Source organism: Nymphalis io, chromosome 1 (assembly GCF_905147045.1).
Source record: "Nymphalis io chromosome 1, ilAglIoxx1.1, whole genome shotgun sequence".
Classification (NCBI taxonomy): Eukaryota; Metazoa; Arthropoda; class Insecta; order Lepidoptera; family Nymphalidae; genus Nymphalis; species Nymphalis io.
This window is the reverse complement of record NC_065888.1, coordinates 3,934,015-3,950,023: the sequence shown is the minus strand read 5'-3', so window position 1 is coordinate 3,950,023 and position 16,009 is coordinate 3,934,015. Positions and strand designations below refer to the sequence as shown.

The window sequence follows — 16,009 nt, the reverse complement described above, 5'->3', positions numbered from 1 at the left end:
AAAACAAATAGATACATATGTGTGTGTAATGATATTTAAAGCTTGTAACTGTAATTAGAAAAAATTCTAATTTTGAAATAATAGAAAAAAAATATCCATTCCAATAATTGTTGTCATTTCAATCGACAGATAAAAAATGTTTCATAATGTAACTTGTATTTTTTATTTAATTGCAGTTGTTTATAAACATGTGTTCTTGTTCTACATTCCGCGTGATTTAAATTAAGTTTAATTAGTAATAAAATAATATAGATTAAGTTTACTTGTTAAGGTTTCATTTAAATGAACAACTTGTTTTTTTTTTACATTTGAAAGAAATGTTATTTTTTTTTCTTGTTATTTGTTATCATGGGCTTAGTATATATTTGGATGTAAACAAAATAAATAAATTAACACATTTTACATAATATTTTATTGACGATATTTACACAATAAATTTAGTGACGACACTTATTGAGCTAGGCATATCATATGAAATGTGCATCAACTTGTGTAATTGTATTACATTACAAATATATTTATTAAAAACTAAGGTAAATTTAGGGGATTTGGCAGGATTTCGCTTGAAATTCATATTTCAAATTCAGGCCTAATTTGCTACCAATAAAGAAATACATATAACACAACCTTTATATAAAATATATAAAGTAATATTGAAACAGCTGCTTTTATTTATAACAATATAAATATCAACAAACATAAATTTTCATTATATTAAAATGAGATATCAATCGAGTGTAATTAGTACATTTGGCGGTAATTGATTTATCTATGAATTGGCACATAATACAGTGATTTAGTAAATAGCCTAGTACCAGCTAATGCAATATACATTAGACATATCATAAAACATTTATAATTCCAATAAATTAATAATTCTATTATCTAGATAAAACAGATTAAAAAACATTAAATAAGTAACTTTCTCCTACATCTTTATGTATAATCTTGCCTTTCGAAAGTCATGTAAATTTTCTAATGAAGAATATTTGACTTATAGATATGAGCTTCAATTCGAATAAACGTGAAATTCATTAATATTTAGAAAGCGTTTAAAATTATGTTTATAAATGGAACATATATATATAAGAAATAATTTAATTTCGAGAAGCGTTTGTTCCGTAATAGCCAATAAAATTACACATTAAATTGACGTATTTTATATAAAATAGGATAACATTAAGTGAAAAATCATTGTTAAGTGTTAGAAATAAAATATTTATCAGGTTATATTATCGAGAACATGTGATATGTCAGTCAGTGATTAACATGTAATCCCATTGGTTATAGCAACACTAAAAATATAAAGATTAAAGATAAACAATAGCTGACACTCTTCTTGATCTTCTAATTTCTAAAATATTATGTGATACACGTAATATAAAAGCAAGATTTCCGATTTTACAAAATTGATGAAATTTTAGAGTAATATTGACCGATAAAGTTGGAATTTTAAGATCCATATCAATGATAAACTCGTTAGCAGTGGGAACTCAGTTCCTATGCTCCACGATTTCCACTGCACTAAAGCTAACGTCACGTTCACTATAATGTTAGCCATGTCCCCACTCACTGGTTCACACTATTTTTCAGAGAATCACATGTCCTTATTTTTCTTTTCACATTTAAAAACATACAAATATATTTACTTCCTGACCTTGCACTATACAAACTCATTTGTACCAGGCGTGTTGAGAGGTTCCTGGGCCTGCGAAAAATAAAAAAAATATTTTTTTAGTAAAAATTATATACTTTATTCAAGTAGTATAGAATATTTTACGCACTGCACACATTTTGAATCTTTCTGTAACAGGATTTAAATAAAAGTATTACGACCGGTTCGTCGTGTAGATTCTAAGAAGAGAACCGGTAAGAAACTCAGTAGTTTCGCTTTTCCAGTAATTAAGTTATATCGATATTTTAATTACATCGATATTTTAATTGAAATTATTATTTATCCTGCATACAAATGTTACTTTTATTATGGCTATTGTGTGTGCTATTTAACGTCGCGTCAAGTTTTATAGATATAAAAACAAAACGTAATCCACTCATCGATCAACTTACCAAAAAATGAGTGCCCTCGTATGATAACGCATGAAAAAATAAATATTTCAGCAGTACAGTATTAAATAATTGTCTAAATAACTACGCAAATTACGGAAAAGAATATATACATAAACTTATTATTTTATGTACAATATTATATCTACCATCAAATACCAACTTTGGCAACTATATTTTAATACTGATGCGGTAAAAACGTTGGCACAATTTGACGCCACGATCATAATTATCACTAACAAAATATCCTCTATAAATTCCTTAAAATAAATCCTAGTGAATATATTAAGACTAGTACAATACATCAAATTTAAAATGTCTTAGGCAGACCTTACCGTTCACTATTTTTACCTAGTTAAATAATATATTTTTTTTTTTTTACTATTTACATTTTGGCCATAAGTAGATATAGGGGTTGTATAGTTTCATTGTATGTAAAAAGTAGTTATGATATATTGAAAAATAATTTTCCGAGCATAGAATAAATATAAATTTTAAACAGAAATAGATCCTGTCGCCTACTCCTTTCGTTTACACCACTGCGTCTTGGGATAGTTTTATTCATACTAGCAACTTATCTAAGGCTGTTTTGTATGTTCAACGTGCACTCCATAGCGGTTAAAGCTCTCACCTCTTCGCCGACGGTGCTGGGGTATAGTTTGCTGCCGGGTGCGTACCCATTTTGCTCCAAGGAGAACTGGTTCTCTGTAGTTTTGCGATACACGGGGTTGTCGAAGTTCATTGATGTGACATTACGATGTACGTAATGCCGGTACATTACAACCGCGATCTGTTGAAGATGAATTAATTTTACATGATAAATTTATAATTATATTTGTCTATGTAATCGATCTTAATATATTGATTATAAAAAAACTTTAAATATATTTCAAAGGATATCAATCTTAGTTAATTGGACATGATTAATTAATTTTCTGAATGAAGTTTAAGAATATTTGATGGATACGACGAGGTCTAGTAGATTAGCCAAAAAAATATTTAATGATAAAGATAAGATTGTTCCACTGAACAGCTATAATAGTTTTATCGCGCGCAAATTCATAAATCATCGACCTGCTTATTAGTATGTGACAAGACGAAAGTAACCGCTGGTTCACTCGAAACACGTTCTCAAGGACGACATAGTGAATGCAATCGCTAGCTTCGGTTATGCGCACAGAATATTTTATTCGTATGGCCTCTAGGGTCATTAACGTTATAAATTAAACGTTATTATAATATTAGTATGTTATAATATAATTTGAAAATAGAATTGCACAGATAATCAAGACTTCGTTGAGGTTTTAAAGGAAAATATTTTTTTTTAAATAAAACGTTGTTTACAGTTTCCTCTGCAAGGAAAGCCGTTAAGCGAATTTTTAATAAAACTATAAGGAAATTTTCTAGAACCTGACATAACTTATAGTGCATAGTTAAATATATTTTTTTAAGTTTTAATATTACTTTGAAATATTACGTACCAAAGCAGCAAGTATAATAATTCCCGATATTACTGCAACAACGACCCCGGCAACGACGCTTGCGTCACGGCCACTGCTCGAGATTCCTGTACCAGCTTTGGGTGTTTCAGGAACACCTGGAAACGATAAAAGATAATATTATTAACAATGATTCAAACGGTTTCTTTGATCTCAAAGCTATTTCAAAAATAATCATAAACAAAAAACAAAATAAAATTATTAATGAGATCAAAGACAATATACATAGATACATAACACACGGAGAAAACAGTGATTATTTACAATGAGACATAGAAAACCGTCACCATAGCAAGCATTATAGGCGAGTGTGTTAAAACGATAGATATGTCGTAACATAGAGACCTACTTACACGTAATTCTTTAAACATAAATATAGTTAAGTAATTAAACATGTTAAAAATTTTACACGATATATTAGATATAATTAATGAGATATTCTATTCAAAATAGCATTTGTTTCTCCTGTAAAAATTAAGTACAATAGAAAAGATTCTGGTTAGTACTGGATTCGAGGTCACGTACTAGTTGGATACATAAATTTAAACCAAAATCGTGAGCATGAAATTGCAGAGGATATCAAGTAGGCGATGTAACCACTATGTATTTTTAGACGCTGTCAATGAAACGTGCCAACTCTGACCGAGTGCTTAACCAAAATATCTTAACCTCTTTGAATGTAAAATATTTTTCAAAATGTTACTTATAAAACTTGTTTTAGTGCACAACAAGAAAGGACAGGAAGAACTCGTTAATTTAAACATGAAGTGATTGTATCGCATCGTTCACTTGCGTTCGTCGCTTTATTATTAATGGTAACAATGAATAACATCCCACAACAATTGTTATCCGAATGTTAATGATTTGAATCGACATTATCAAGCGAATTTGCGAGATATTTTCAAAATATAATCCCTTTATAATTTTATTTAAACATCATACAAGTCGATAAATCGCAGTTAGTTAATGAAAGCATTATGAGAATTTATTAGCTTAAAGCGACAAAGTTATTTGATATGGATTAATTATGCCCAATAGTATAAGAAGAATCTGTGTGTCTTCCTAATGATTTAATCTTTTGCATGAAACTGGTGTTAATAATGACAACAATACTTTACCCTTTAGATCAAAGTTTTTGAGATTTTCAGGCAAATAAACTAGTCTCAACGTTTCGTAACTATAATGAGATTCTTGCACAGGTTTCTCGGTTGTGTCTGGTATTCTATTTAACGCGACGTCTTTAAGAAACAAGTCTATGAATGGTTGGTTTTTCTCGTTCAATTCCTCTTTATCGCTTTCCCAGTAAGCCTTCATTGGCTCAGCTTCAGTGTTGACCGTAGTAGTAGTTGCTTCCTCCGGTTCCTCTGGGGCATCCGTACTTAGTGCAATAGCACGGCCCAGCTTGAAGAGAAGGCCTAGCCCTTCTCTTTTTAAATTCACCATATGTGTTAAACTTTTCGTTTTTAATTATTCACTTTTAAAACAACTCATCACTTTTGAAACTAGGAGTTTGGCATGCCCTGTGAATCAGTCAATGAATCCCATATTGAAGACACACAGATATTGGAACATTTACAATGAACAGTTGTTAATATACAGCGATGAATGTTACTGGTACCTTATTCCATTAATCACCCGAATATATATGACCTAGCTTTATCTTATCTGATGATGATGATTAAACCCATTTAGTTTAGCATTCCAGGGCTCAAATTTGAAGCATGAAGCTTTCACAAAATTAATCATATTTAACAATAATTTATTAACTTTTTACAGTAAAAGTGAAACGTCAAATCACTAATGAATATTTGCAACTGCTTAACCTCGGTTGCCACAAATTTGACCCGCAACCCAAAAATGCAGGGTAGTTAGGAAAGGATTTGGCGAAAACTGGAATAGGTCAATAAAATACTCACTGGGTTTATGTTTATCCTCAATTACTACAGATTTCTTTGAATCATTAGCAGATATATGCACCTCCGGCTCAGGATTTATTGTATCTGTAGATATTATTATAAAATAACCTTATAAATTATCCTTGGTTTAATGTTTACGTAGTTTTGGAATGTTTTTATATTTAGTTAAAGCACGTATAGATTTAAGTTAAATAACACTAGTTTATGTCGGACTTAAATACGTTCCGTACAAATACAACTGGCCACGACACTGAATGAAATGACATGCTAACTTCACGTCGACCGCACGCTGCACGAGTGAGCGCCCTCTGGTTCTCCCTCCTAACGCCTGTCAGTTACGCTAACTGTGCGCGATCCGGCGAGCGATTCGTATTTTTTTTTTTTAATATATCGAACGTTGTTACAATCCGTGGAGCAACAATGACTTGTAACTGTTCCAAATACTACTAGATTGTTTTTCGAATGGCCTGGCGCTTTCTTAATAAACAATGGCAAAATATGACATTTATAAATATTCTATTTCTTAAAAATATAGACGCTCATGACAGAAAATTTCTTTCTTTTATAGATACGTTTTAGTACCATGTAAATTGAAGACATCAAAAGAACGCGTCCGATAAAAAGGCATGCGTTTAGAAAAAGCGACCATTTAAACGGAGAAAATTGTTATATCGTAAAGTTGTTATTATAAAAATAAGAAAATCAGTATGTAATATTTCAATTCCCGTGCAGAGTCAGGCGCCTAAACATAATAATTTTAGTATCCAATTAGTAACCAGTAGATATATCTTCTAATTTTATCAGTCGAGGTCGAGCCCACAGACATATTGAGCGCCGCGCCGAATCGCACGATGATTGACTAACAAAAGGTGGCGTGATGTGTGACGTCACTTTACCATTTACTAAATTGAGTCTTATTGTCGAAGAACTAAGCTGTACAGTAATTTAAGTACAAAGAATTTCCGTTTTTTTTTTATGCAATATATCCCTTGTGATGTTTGTAAATAAAAAAAGATAAGTGGATATTAAATTTATTATCTGCTTTCGATAATTGATAATTGATAATACTACCTGGCTACATGTGTAATGTAATATTTTAAACTTTAAAGTAACGTAAAATACATAAATGTTTTAATCCAATAAAATTTACCTAGTTATGTTGAAATATAATTTGGCTGTAGAGGAAAAAACACTGATGCACCTTAGAATTGAGCGAGTTCTGGTAAACGCAATGCAATAACTTATACTACGATACTATTTATCAAAATAATCTATAATTTACAATTACTATAAAGATAACGTGGTTTACGATAGCATTAAGTGAGATAACGTTTTAAAATGACCAGCGAATTAAATAAGCCAAATCGTTATCAGATAAACAAGAGAATGGTTACATTCCTATCAAAACACACGAATTTAATGGAAATAAACAGATCGTGTTAAAAAATGCTATGATGACGATGAAAATATCGTACGATGTAGCGTCATCGCATGACGTGTCATTACAAGGTAACAAACACGGTTATAACACGCAGGGATATTTTTACCTTGATCGCGTGATGTTGAAATTCGTCTATTTTTTTTTTGGGAATTTCGTCATTTTTTTTAAAGGATGTCGTTTTTTTTTTTTTTGGTCGAAATTTTAATTACTTCCAAAAATATGTTGGAAAAATGTACACGTTCTAATATAAACATATGTTTTCATTCATAAAATTTGTGACCGTTTCTGAACGTTATAATTTCTTAACTTTCCGTTCTTTATTAATTTCTAGGACAACACTTTCCACTCTCGTTTTCCAAACAACTGATACGCCACGTCGGCATTCTGTTTTACAAAATCGAAAAAAAATCTATTTCCTATGAATTTACATACATATATATATATTATGAAGCTGAAGAGCATGATATCGTTGGTACGTTATATAATTTATGTAGCCAGAAAATGGACTATCCAACTTAATAATTATTCAGATACTATTGGTTCCTAAGATTAGCGTTCAACTATCGATGTTCAACCAATATAAAAAAAAATATAACAAATTGTTTATATAACATATATATCGATTATATAATTATATAGTATTAAACGCAGGTGAAACTGCATATCTAGTTATAATATAAAATATATATAAGTATAATTAACCAATCAATACCTATTAGACGAAGCGTAATAAAGAAAATATTTTCTACAACTAATTCAATGCACCGTGTCGTGAAATGTCGGTTTCTATTGTTCAATCCTTGCCGATAAACCCCAGTGACGACGCAATGCCATTTGATTAATTATAATTTAACTACTCACCCAACAAGAAACCGAAAGTTTCTTGCTGGTTCTTGTGGTAGAATCTTCGATCAAGTAATGATTGTTTATATAATATTATACAGTAATAATTTATATAATTATTACTGTATAATTTTATTATTAATTTTATATGTCACAAGCAGGGTTTTCTATATAGCCGGTAACTCATCAACTAACACTTCGAAACAGTATAATTCTGAATTCATGTAAATCTCGAGCTGCATAATTTCATCTTTTGATAAGCAATAGCGCTGCGTCTTCAACGCCAATAATATTTGTTCGTTTAGAGTAAAGTAAAAATTTGAGTAAAATTCAGGTTAAAAGTTGAACGTTTATTCTGCCATAAGTTTGGAAATTGCACAGATGTTAAATTGGACATCAGTACAGCTAGTCTGGATAGCAGCCACGATCGTGTACTGTCAGAAAATTATATGCGAAGTTGAATATGATAATGATAACATTTAGAGGATACACGAATCAAAACAGTGTATCGCCGTATATAGATTTTTAAATGAGTGAATCGAAATTATCGCCCAGTGGTAAGAACGCGTGAATCTTAACCGATAATCGTGGGTTCAAACCCGGGCAAGCACCACTGAGTTTGTAATTATAATTCGTCTCGTGCTTTACGGCGAAGGAAAACATCGTGAGGAAACCTGCATGTGTCTAATTTCACTAAAATTCTGCCACATGTGTATTCCACCAACCCGCATTGGAGCAGCGTGGTGGAATAAGCTCCAAACCTTCTCCTTAAAAAGAGGAGAGGAGGCCTTTAGCCCAGCAGTGGGACATTCACAGGCTGTTACGGTTTCTGTACGGTACGGTTACGAAACGAAATTAAATGTTACAAAGTACAGCAATACTGGACGGGCCCGACGCAAAGATTATATACAATCTCTACGTTTTAGCCAGGCGTATCCAGTGCAAGGCAACATTGCTTATCTAACGATTAGGCATTGTATTTAAATATTACTTTTAAATATTTAATTCAAGTATATACTTTTGCATCTACTCCTTTATTTCCCCATTGTATACGTATTTAGGTTTAAAGACATTTATTCTCAATAAGACATATTATAGTCACTTACTTGAGAACAGAGGTTAAACAATGTGTACAATAAAATTTGCCATTCCATCTTAAATATTGTTTTAGGTAGTTAGGAAGTGTTAATAATTTTAATAGGTGAATATTTTTAAGTTAATTTTAAACATAACCTGAGGAAATTTAAACAGTTAAAAATTTAATTACAAATAGTACGAAAGTATGTATCTGTACGGCAGTACTTATCTTTTATGTCCGAGTAAAGTAAAATTTAATGCATACTTTCTATATAGTCTAGATGAGTTAGTTTAGAATACGTTGTATTTAAGCTGAGTATGACAATTATATTTTCTTATTTAATAATATTGCACTTATGTTATTAATTGAATAATATTCTACGTGTTACTAAAAACGGCGTGGTGTCGCCATGAAGTTGACGCATGTAAATAATCCGTCGGCGACACATTCGTTAAAATTAATCAACGAGATGTTGATATCATCATAATTACCCTCAACGTATCAAATTTAATACGTTCTATAACGCGATGTACTGTGAAAAAATATAATGACTGTTTTTTTTTTATAATATTCTTACATTTATAGAAAGTTGCTGCATATTTGGAATGGAAATATCATGCTCTCTTTTTTTACGCAACACAATTATAACAAATGTTCTTTTCGAATGTATATTTAGAATGTTCTAGATGCAATAATACAGTTTACATACAAATGTATATATTCATGAAATGGACCACCTAATTACAAGTGCTTTCGCCCACACAGACTGACCCAGCGGTCAGTGTGTGTGGGCGACGGTGACTACTTATCATTCATGATTGACTACGCATTAACCATATTTCTGACAGTACCATTGTACTTGTGTGTAAGAAATTTAAACAGCTTTTTCCACCATCAATGCGCCACCGATCATGAAAATTTTTGAACGTGGATATTGGAACACTGCAATACAAAGTGTTGTTTGGCGGTAGGAAAACCGATGAGTGGTCCACCCAGACCTTAAGGGCATACAACCAATTAGATTATTTTATTTCATTATTTATGTGCCAATCATGGTCGGAACAAAAATGATGTTCTTTTCTGTATCCCTGACAACGTATATGCATTTCATGATAATCAGTTGATTGGTTAGGACACGAAAGCGTAACAAACATACAAACTCACTTTCGCATTTATGTTTATATTTTAATAACATAATAAATAATATAAACTTTATTTTTATTATTTTTTATTTAATTTTATAACTTTATTTTCCATCTATTGTCAGTAATATTTAATCGTAAAACATGAACGTCTCGCTCAAAATATTTTAATTAGAGATTTTTTTATTGCACGATTGTTGTAATAACTTTTATAAAACATTACATTCATGTTTATAAGCAAACAATAAACGTGTAAATCTAAAAATAATATTAATATTAAAATTCAACGAATAGCGGTATGTTTTTCGTTCAATATTATTACTATCTTATTAGACCAATCTTAAGAAATATTTTATGTAATAAACATTAATAAGCCGTGCAATTAAATCAACAATAAAATATACATTATTTTTAAATTAACAGATAAAGTGACAACCGCGGTCTGTCAAATGTATGACCGCCATTGATATGTTATGTTATTTAATCAGTATCGTGAACAGGCATGAAGCAATTTTAATAACGTGACTGTTCGCTGTTCGCATTCCTCGCTAAGAAGTAGATTCATTGAATATGTATGCTTAAATCAATCGTAAAGGATCCCAATGACAATTAATGACTTTATTGACTCCGGTCAATTGTCCAATCGTACAGATGTGTACGATTGGACAAAGCCTATTCGAATGGCAGGAGTAATAGACCATAGATATTCCATGATATTTTGCCTAATAGCTCTGCTATATTATGGACCGCAAATATATATTTATTTATAATACTAAACTATTCCGCTTAATATAATATCCACCTATAATTTTAATTCCAAACTGTTAACAAACATCTTTACCTACCTGCTACCTGAGCACATAGCTTTTGTTAGATTTTTTTTATAGAATAGTACGGCGAACGAGCATAAGGGCCACCTGGTCACCAAACGCCGTTAGACATTGGCATTGTAAGAAATGTCAACCATCGCTTACATAGCTAATGCGCCACCTACTAAGAACTAAGATTTTATGTCCCTTGTGCCTGTAATTGCATTGGCTCACTCACCCTTCAAACCGGAACACAATAATATCAAGTACTGCTGTTTTGCGGTAGAATATCTGATAAGTGGGTGGTACCCAGACAAGCTTGCACAAAGCCCTACCACCAGTGGTACCGATAACGACGAATGATGTAAATTAAAGGTCTCAGTTGTTTATTTATCTTTACTCCTCCGCCTAGAATAAGCTGTCGGCACTTAATTATATCAGGATATGCTGTATCGTTGTTTAGGGATATTTTTACCGATTTAAAAAAGCCTGGTTTGCTGTATAAGTGTACATTTGTTTGGTCGCGATATTTTTGGAAACTACAAATCCATATTTTCATGTTTCAAATATACGAAATAAATAAAATTCGCACGTGCAAAGCTATAAATATAAAAAAATAGGTATTTAGGTATTATAATTTTTTTTTTAATTTTTGCTTTTGTGAATTTATTCAGCAAGTTAAATAATATCAAGGTGCGTCATTTCAAACAAAGAAAATTTGTTTGAAAATGACGCAAATCATTACTTAAATATTTAATTAAATAATTCATCTGGGTCTTCGTGGTATTTAAATAAATTTAACTTTACTTTTTCATCTTTTTTTTTATATAGAATAGGAAGGTGGGCGAGCAAATGGGCCACCTGATGGTAAGTGGTCACCAAACGCCCTTAGACATTGGCATTGTAAGAAATGTCAACCATCGCTTATAGCCAATGCGCCACCAACCTTGGGAACTAAGATTTTATGTCCCTTGTGCCTGTAATTACACTGGCTCACTCACCCTTCAAACCGGAATACAACAATATCAAGTATTGCTGTTTTGCGGTAGAATATCTGATGAGTGGGTGGTACCTACCCAGACGAGCTTGCACAAAGCCCTACCACCAGTATAATTACAAATTTACAACTAAAACATGATTATTTTATTACATTTTCATAATCTAATTATATAAAATAATAATGCCAGTTTTTTCTTCAAAATCACGCTGTGTGACTTATAGTCATTGCTTAATTTATAATTATTTTTTATTTAACAAAAATAATCCTTTTTCGAATAGTTCTTATTGAAGAAAAAACATTTTTTATGACGTTTCATATTGCGGTTTCAGCAAAGTAATTTTTTTTTTTTTAATAATAGTTCTAAAAAATAGGATGCATATATTATATTATTAATCCAAGAGTAACGCCGCACTACGCTGACAAACGTATAAAAATAAAATAACGCTGTCATGCCGCCATGTTTATTCATGTTTCAGTTTTAGCTGCTTATAAAAAAATAAAGTTTTTTGTTTAAATTTATATAACCTCTATCATATAAAGTCTTTATTTACTTTTACTTTAAAACAAGTGTTCTTTTTTCAAACTTATTTTATATCAAGTGTTTAATTTTAATCTTGTAGATAGTTAATGTGTTTTCCGTGTTTTATAATATCGTAATTCTAGTTTAATGGTTCGATAAATCAATTAAAAATATCTTTTAAAACTAATATTAGATATTTTTTCTAAGAATGAATGAAAACTACGACGTGTTGTTTGTTTTTGTTAACTACGCATAATCGCTTTTTAAATCAAGCTTGTTTTTATCTTACATATAAGTCTTAAATGATAAGCTGTGATGCATAATTATTGCAAGAATTAAACTTTAATCAATATTACTTTTATTATTATTTTTTGTGTTTATAGGTCATTGGTTGTTATTTACATTCAGTTTGTATCTTAAATGTAAATGACAATATCTTGTATCGTAGTCATAATTGAGTTGTATAAAAAGTTTGCGCACGAAGAAATCACAAACAAGTCAAAGGAGACTTGTTTTACGGCTCGGTTGAAGGTATTTGGCGCGATGCAAATATATATTTGTCTCAAAATTCGCATAAACACAAGTAAACCGTGTTCAATAGTAAATATACATCGTTTAAGTATCGTTCTTACGAACAGGAAGCACAGTTGATCACATATTTGCTCTTTTTTACACGTATTTTACGTGTCATATCGAACACGTGTCAATAACAAGAAATAGTTTCTTTAAAATAAATTCAAGCTGAGTTTCAATTTACATCGTTGTGACGTCATTGAATGGTATTAAAAATGTATGAATACTTACTATCTTCGACGCACATCTGGTTGTCAGGTAGGAGTCGTAGACCGTTGGGACAGGCGCATGACACCTTCGGGGAATTGGCGCCTATCCGAGGTGCCGGCAGGCACAAATGCGAACAGTGACCGTTGACAGCAGCGCAGTGGTTGACACCATCGGGTTGACGGTAGGGATGATACACGTGGATCACCATTGGATTTTGCAGCTATTTAGTAGATAATTTTTTTTTTTTTTGTATAAAAATGTTGCGAAAAACTCGTGAGATTATTAAGATTAGCATAAATACACTACAATTTTACTTAAGATTAGATAATATAATTAATCAAAGGAATATCTTGACGGAAATATAAAATGTGATCAACAAGAAAAATGCGACAACGGGATGATTCATACGCTTGACGAGATTATACGGTAAAAAGTGTTAATCGACGTTCCGCACATCGGCCTTGGTCTCTCAAAAAAAAAAAAACAACACTATATGGCCATTTTTTATCATTCCTTGTTCTAAAGCTATTTCATAATTTATTATTGTAGTGGATGAGAAAAGATGAGCATTTATATGACGAAACTAAATTTAAACGCGCGTCAAGGATTTCGAGACGAAAAAAAAAGGTGTAAATATTAACTATTACAACAATGATGCAATCTGTATTAAAAGGTTATAGGTAAATATTTATAGTTCTACAAAAAAAAAATACGGTAATAAGTTTTTAAGTATTTGGTCTATTGCTTGGGTGTTGTTTATTCGTAATTAGGTACGTTTTAAATTACAATTTGTGGCCTCAAAATTGCGCAAACGTACCGTATGAGTGGATGTGATGGCTTCAACATCTTTTCCATTGAACTTGTTAGCGCGGTACACGGCGGTCTTGTCCCAATCGGTCCAGTATACCCAATCTTCGAATGTGGTGATCGAGAAGGGATGCCGGAGGACATCCGTGGAGTACAGGATCACACGGCGCGCAGATCCATCGAAGTTACAAGAAGAAATTGTGTTCAGCTTCGCATCAACCTGGTATTGAACGGAATATTTTATCGTCGATTTAGTCATATTATAAACTTTTCTTAGAACTCTTGTTGGTAATATATAATAAATAAGTAATATATAATTTAATGTTGGTGATATGTGTTTTTGCTGAAAAATATTTGGTAAATTTCATACATACCCAATAAACGCGTTTGCGTACAAGATCCAAAGTGAGGCCATTGGGCCATTTCACGTCGTACGCAACAATGGTTTGCCTATGGGAGCCGTCCATACCAGCGCGCTCGATTTTCGGAACCTGACCCCAATCGGTCCAGTACATCCAACTGTTAAAAACAATATTACGTAACAAAAATATTTTATTAAATGCCTCGTGGATGGCTTAACTGGATATAAGGAATCGATAATATTTTTTTGGTGTAGCTTTGAGTATTTTAAACATACTTGACTGTTATAGAAATCGCAAAAAAACTTGGAAGTGAATTTGTCAACGAATGTATTTAAGACACAAAACTTATTTTGTTTATATTAATTGAGTATAAGCGTCGCGCAGTATAAGCGTGCGGTCTTAGCTCTGGAATCCAGTTCTAAGGCAGATGAGGTCAGATCAAATATCTGAGGGCAAAGTTAGATTTTTTACATACATTATATACATTACATCATAGATTAATCCGACATCTGTTTCATCAAAAATATTTGTATAATACTCTTAAATAAAATCGTAATCTGTATTAATAATTCAATCTAATTCATAAGTAAAATCGAAAGTTGTAATATATATTTTTTGGTGTTTCTTATAAGTCATTTGTATATTTCTACGGATATGAGTATTTATATTAGAAAGGTGTGCTATGGATTTCTACAAAAAAAAATGCCGAATCGTCTCGAAAAATAATATCTAATGCGACAATTTTGACTACAGAAATGTTTTAATCTTTTATCTATAAATTCGAGACACACTTTTATATTATTATTAATGAGTTTTTTTAAGCCGATTAAAAATTACTTTGAACGATAATTATTTTGTAACATCTGTCTGCTGAAATTTTATAAATACATAATCGTTATTTGATTGCGAATCTAAATAAAATATTTGTAAATATTGTATACATCGAGATGTTATCGTGTACATTGTGTGACATGAATTAACATTAACTTTACTTTCTGACACGTTTCTGAAAGATTTTCTTTTTTATTTATAACATTTTAATTTATTTACAAACCCGTATTAAAATATGAATGTACATTGAGTGTGTCAATTGATTGATTCCTTTTTTTTTCTATGGAAATTTTTAAACAATCATTATCAGGTTTTAGTAGAAAGAAATATTATCAGATATTTTTTCTCTCAAGGACGTAGTCGGTAGCAGTACTTTGATATATAAATTACGGTACAAGCTAAGTGCACGCGTTCGTAAACTTTTTTATAAACATTTCCTGTTAATCTGATATCTACTCATATCTAGAACAATACTATATCCAATTACCAAAAAAAAAAACTCACCCGTCAAGAGGGTTAAGGGCTATCGCTCTCGGCTCTTCAAGCTTGTCTATTATGAGCACCTTCCTCATGTTGCCCTGCAGGTCAGATAGCTCTATATGATTTTTGCCTGTGTCTGTCCAGTACAAATGATTGTAGATCCAGTCCACTGCGAGTCCGTCTGAAGTGATTAGCTGATCCCCTATGACGACTGTTCGCTGACTGCCTTCATCTATGGGTGCCCTAAATTTAAAGAAAATTTATTTTAATACACTTTAATAGGCAGTATTTTTGTCTGTAATCGTTATTCTTTTTTTAAATAAATAGTAACTACATTACTTAATTTTTTTTTATTGTTACAACTATGTCTCTACAATTATATCAAGCAGTTGTCAATGTTATATTTTTTGCTATACGTTATATATTTTCTGTGT

The 16,009-nt window shown here is 31.3% G+C and overlaps 1 protein-coding gene across 8 annotated transcripts in view; it reads right to left on the bottom strand.

The window, feature by feature from the left end:
- Positions 1-389: 389 nt before the first annotated feature.
- LOC126781062 (low-density lipoprotein receptor) overlaps positions 390-16,009 on the bottom strand; it is a 207,476-nt gene continuing 191,856 nt past the window's right edge. For 4 of the 8 annotated variants that reach the window (XM_050505850.1, XM_050505841.1, XM_050505883.1 and 1 more), the window contains 8 exons: positions 15,600-15,818; positions 14,277-14,421; positions 13,913-14,122; positions 13,117-13,315; positions 5,480-5,563; positions 3,546-3,661; positions 2,696-2,854; positions 390-1,708 (listed from right to left, as the gene is read on the bottom strand). In XM_050505850.1, the coding sequence (XP_050361807.1) occupies positions 1,664-1,708; positions 2,696-2,854; positions 3,546-3,661; positions 5,480-5,563; positions 13,117-13,315; positions 13,913-14,122; positions 14,277-14,421; positions 15,600-15,818 (1,177 nt within the window). In that variant the 3' untranslated portion in view covers positions 390-1,663. Of the gene's footprint in view, positions 1,709-2,067; positions 2,855-3,545; positions 3,662-4,763; positions 5,084-5,479; positions 5,564-13,116; positions 13,316-13,912; positions 14,123-14,276; positions 14,422-15,599; positions 15,819-16,009 lie in introns of those variants that run through there. The other 4 variants (XM_050505875.1, XM_050505865.1, XR_007670609.1 and 1 more) reach the window with 3 other exon arrangements.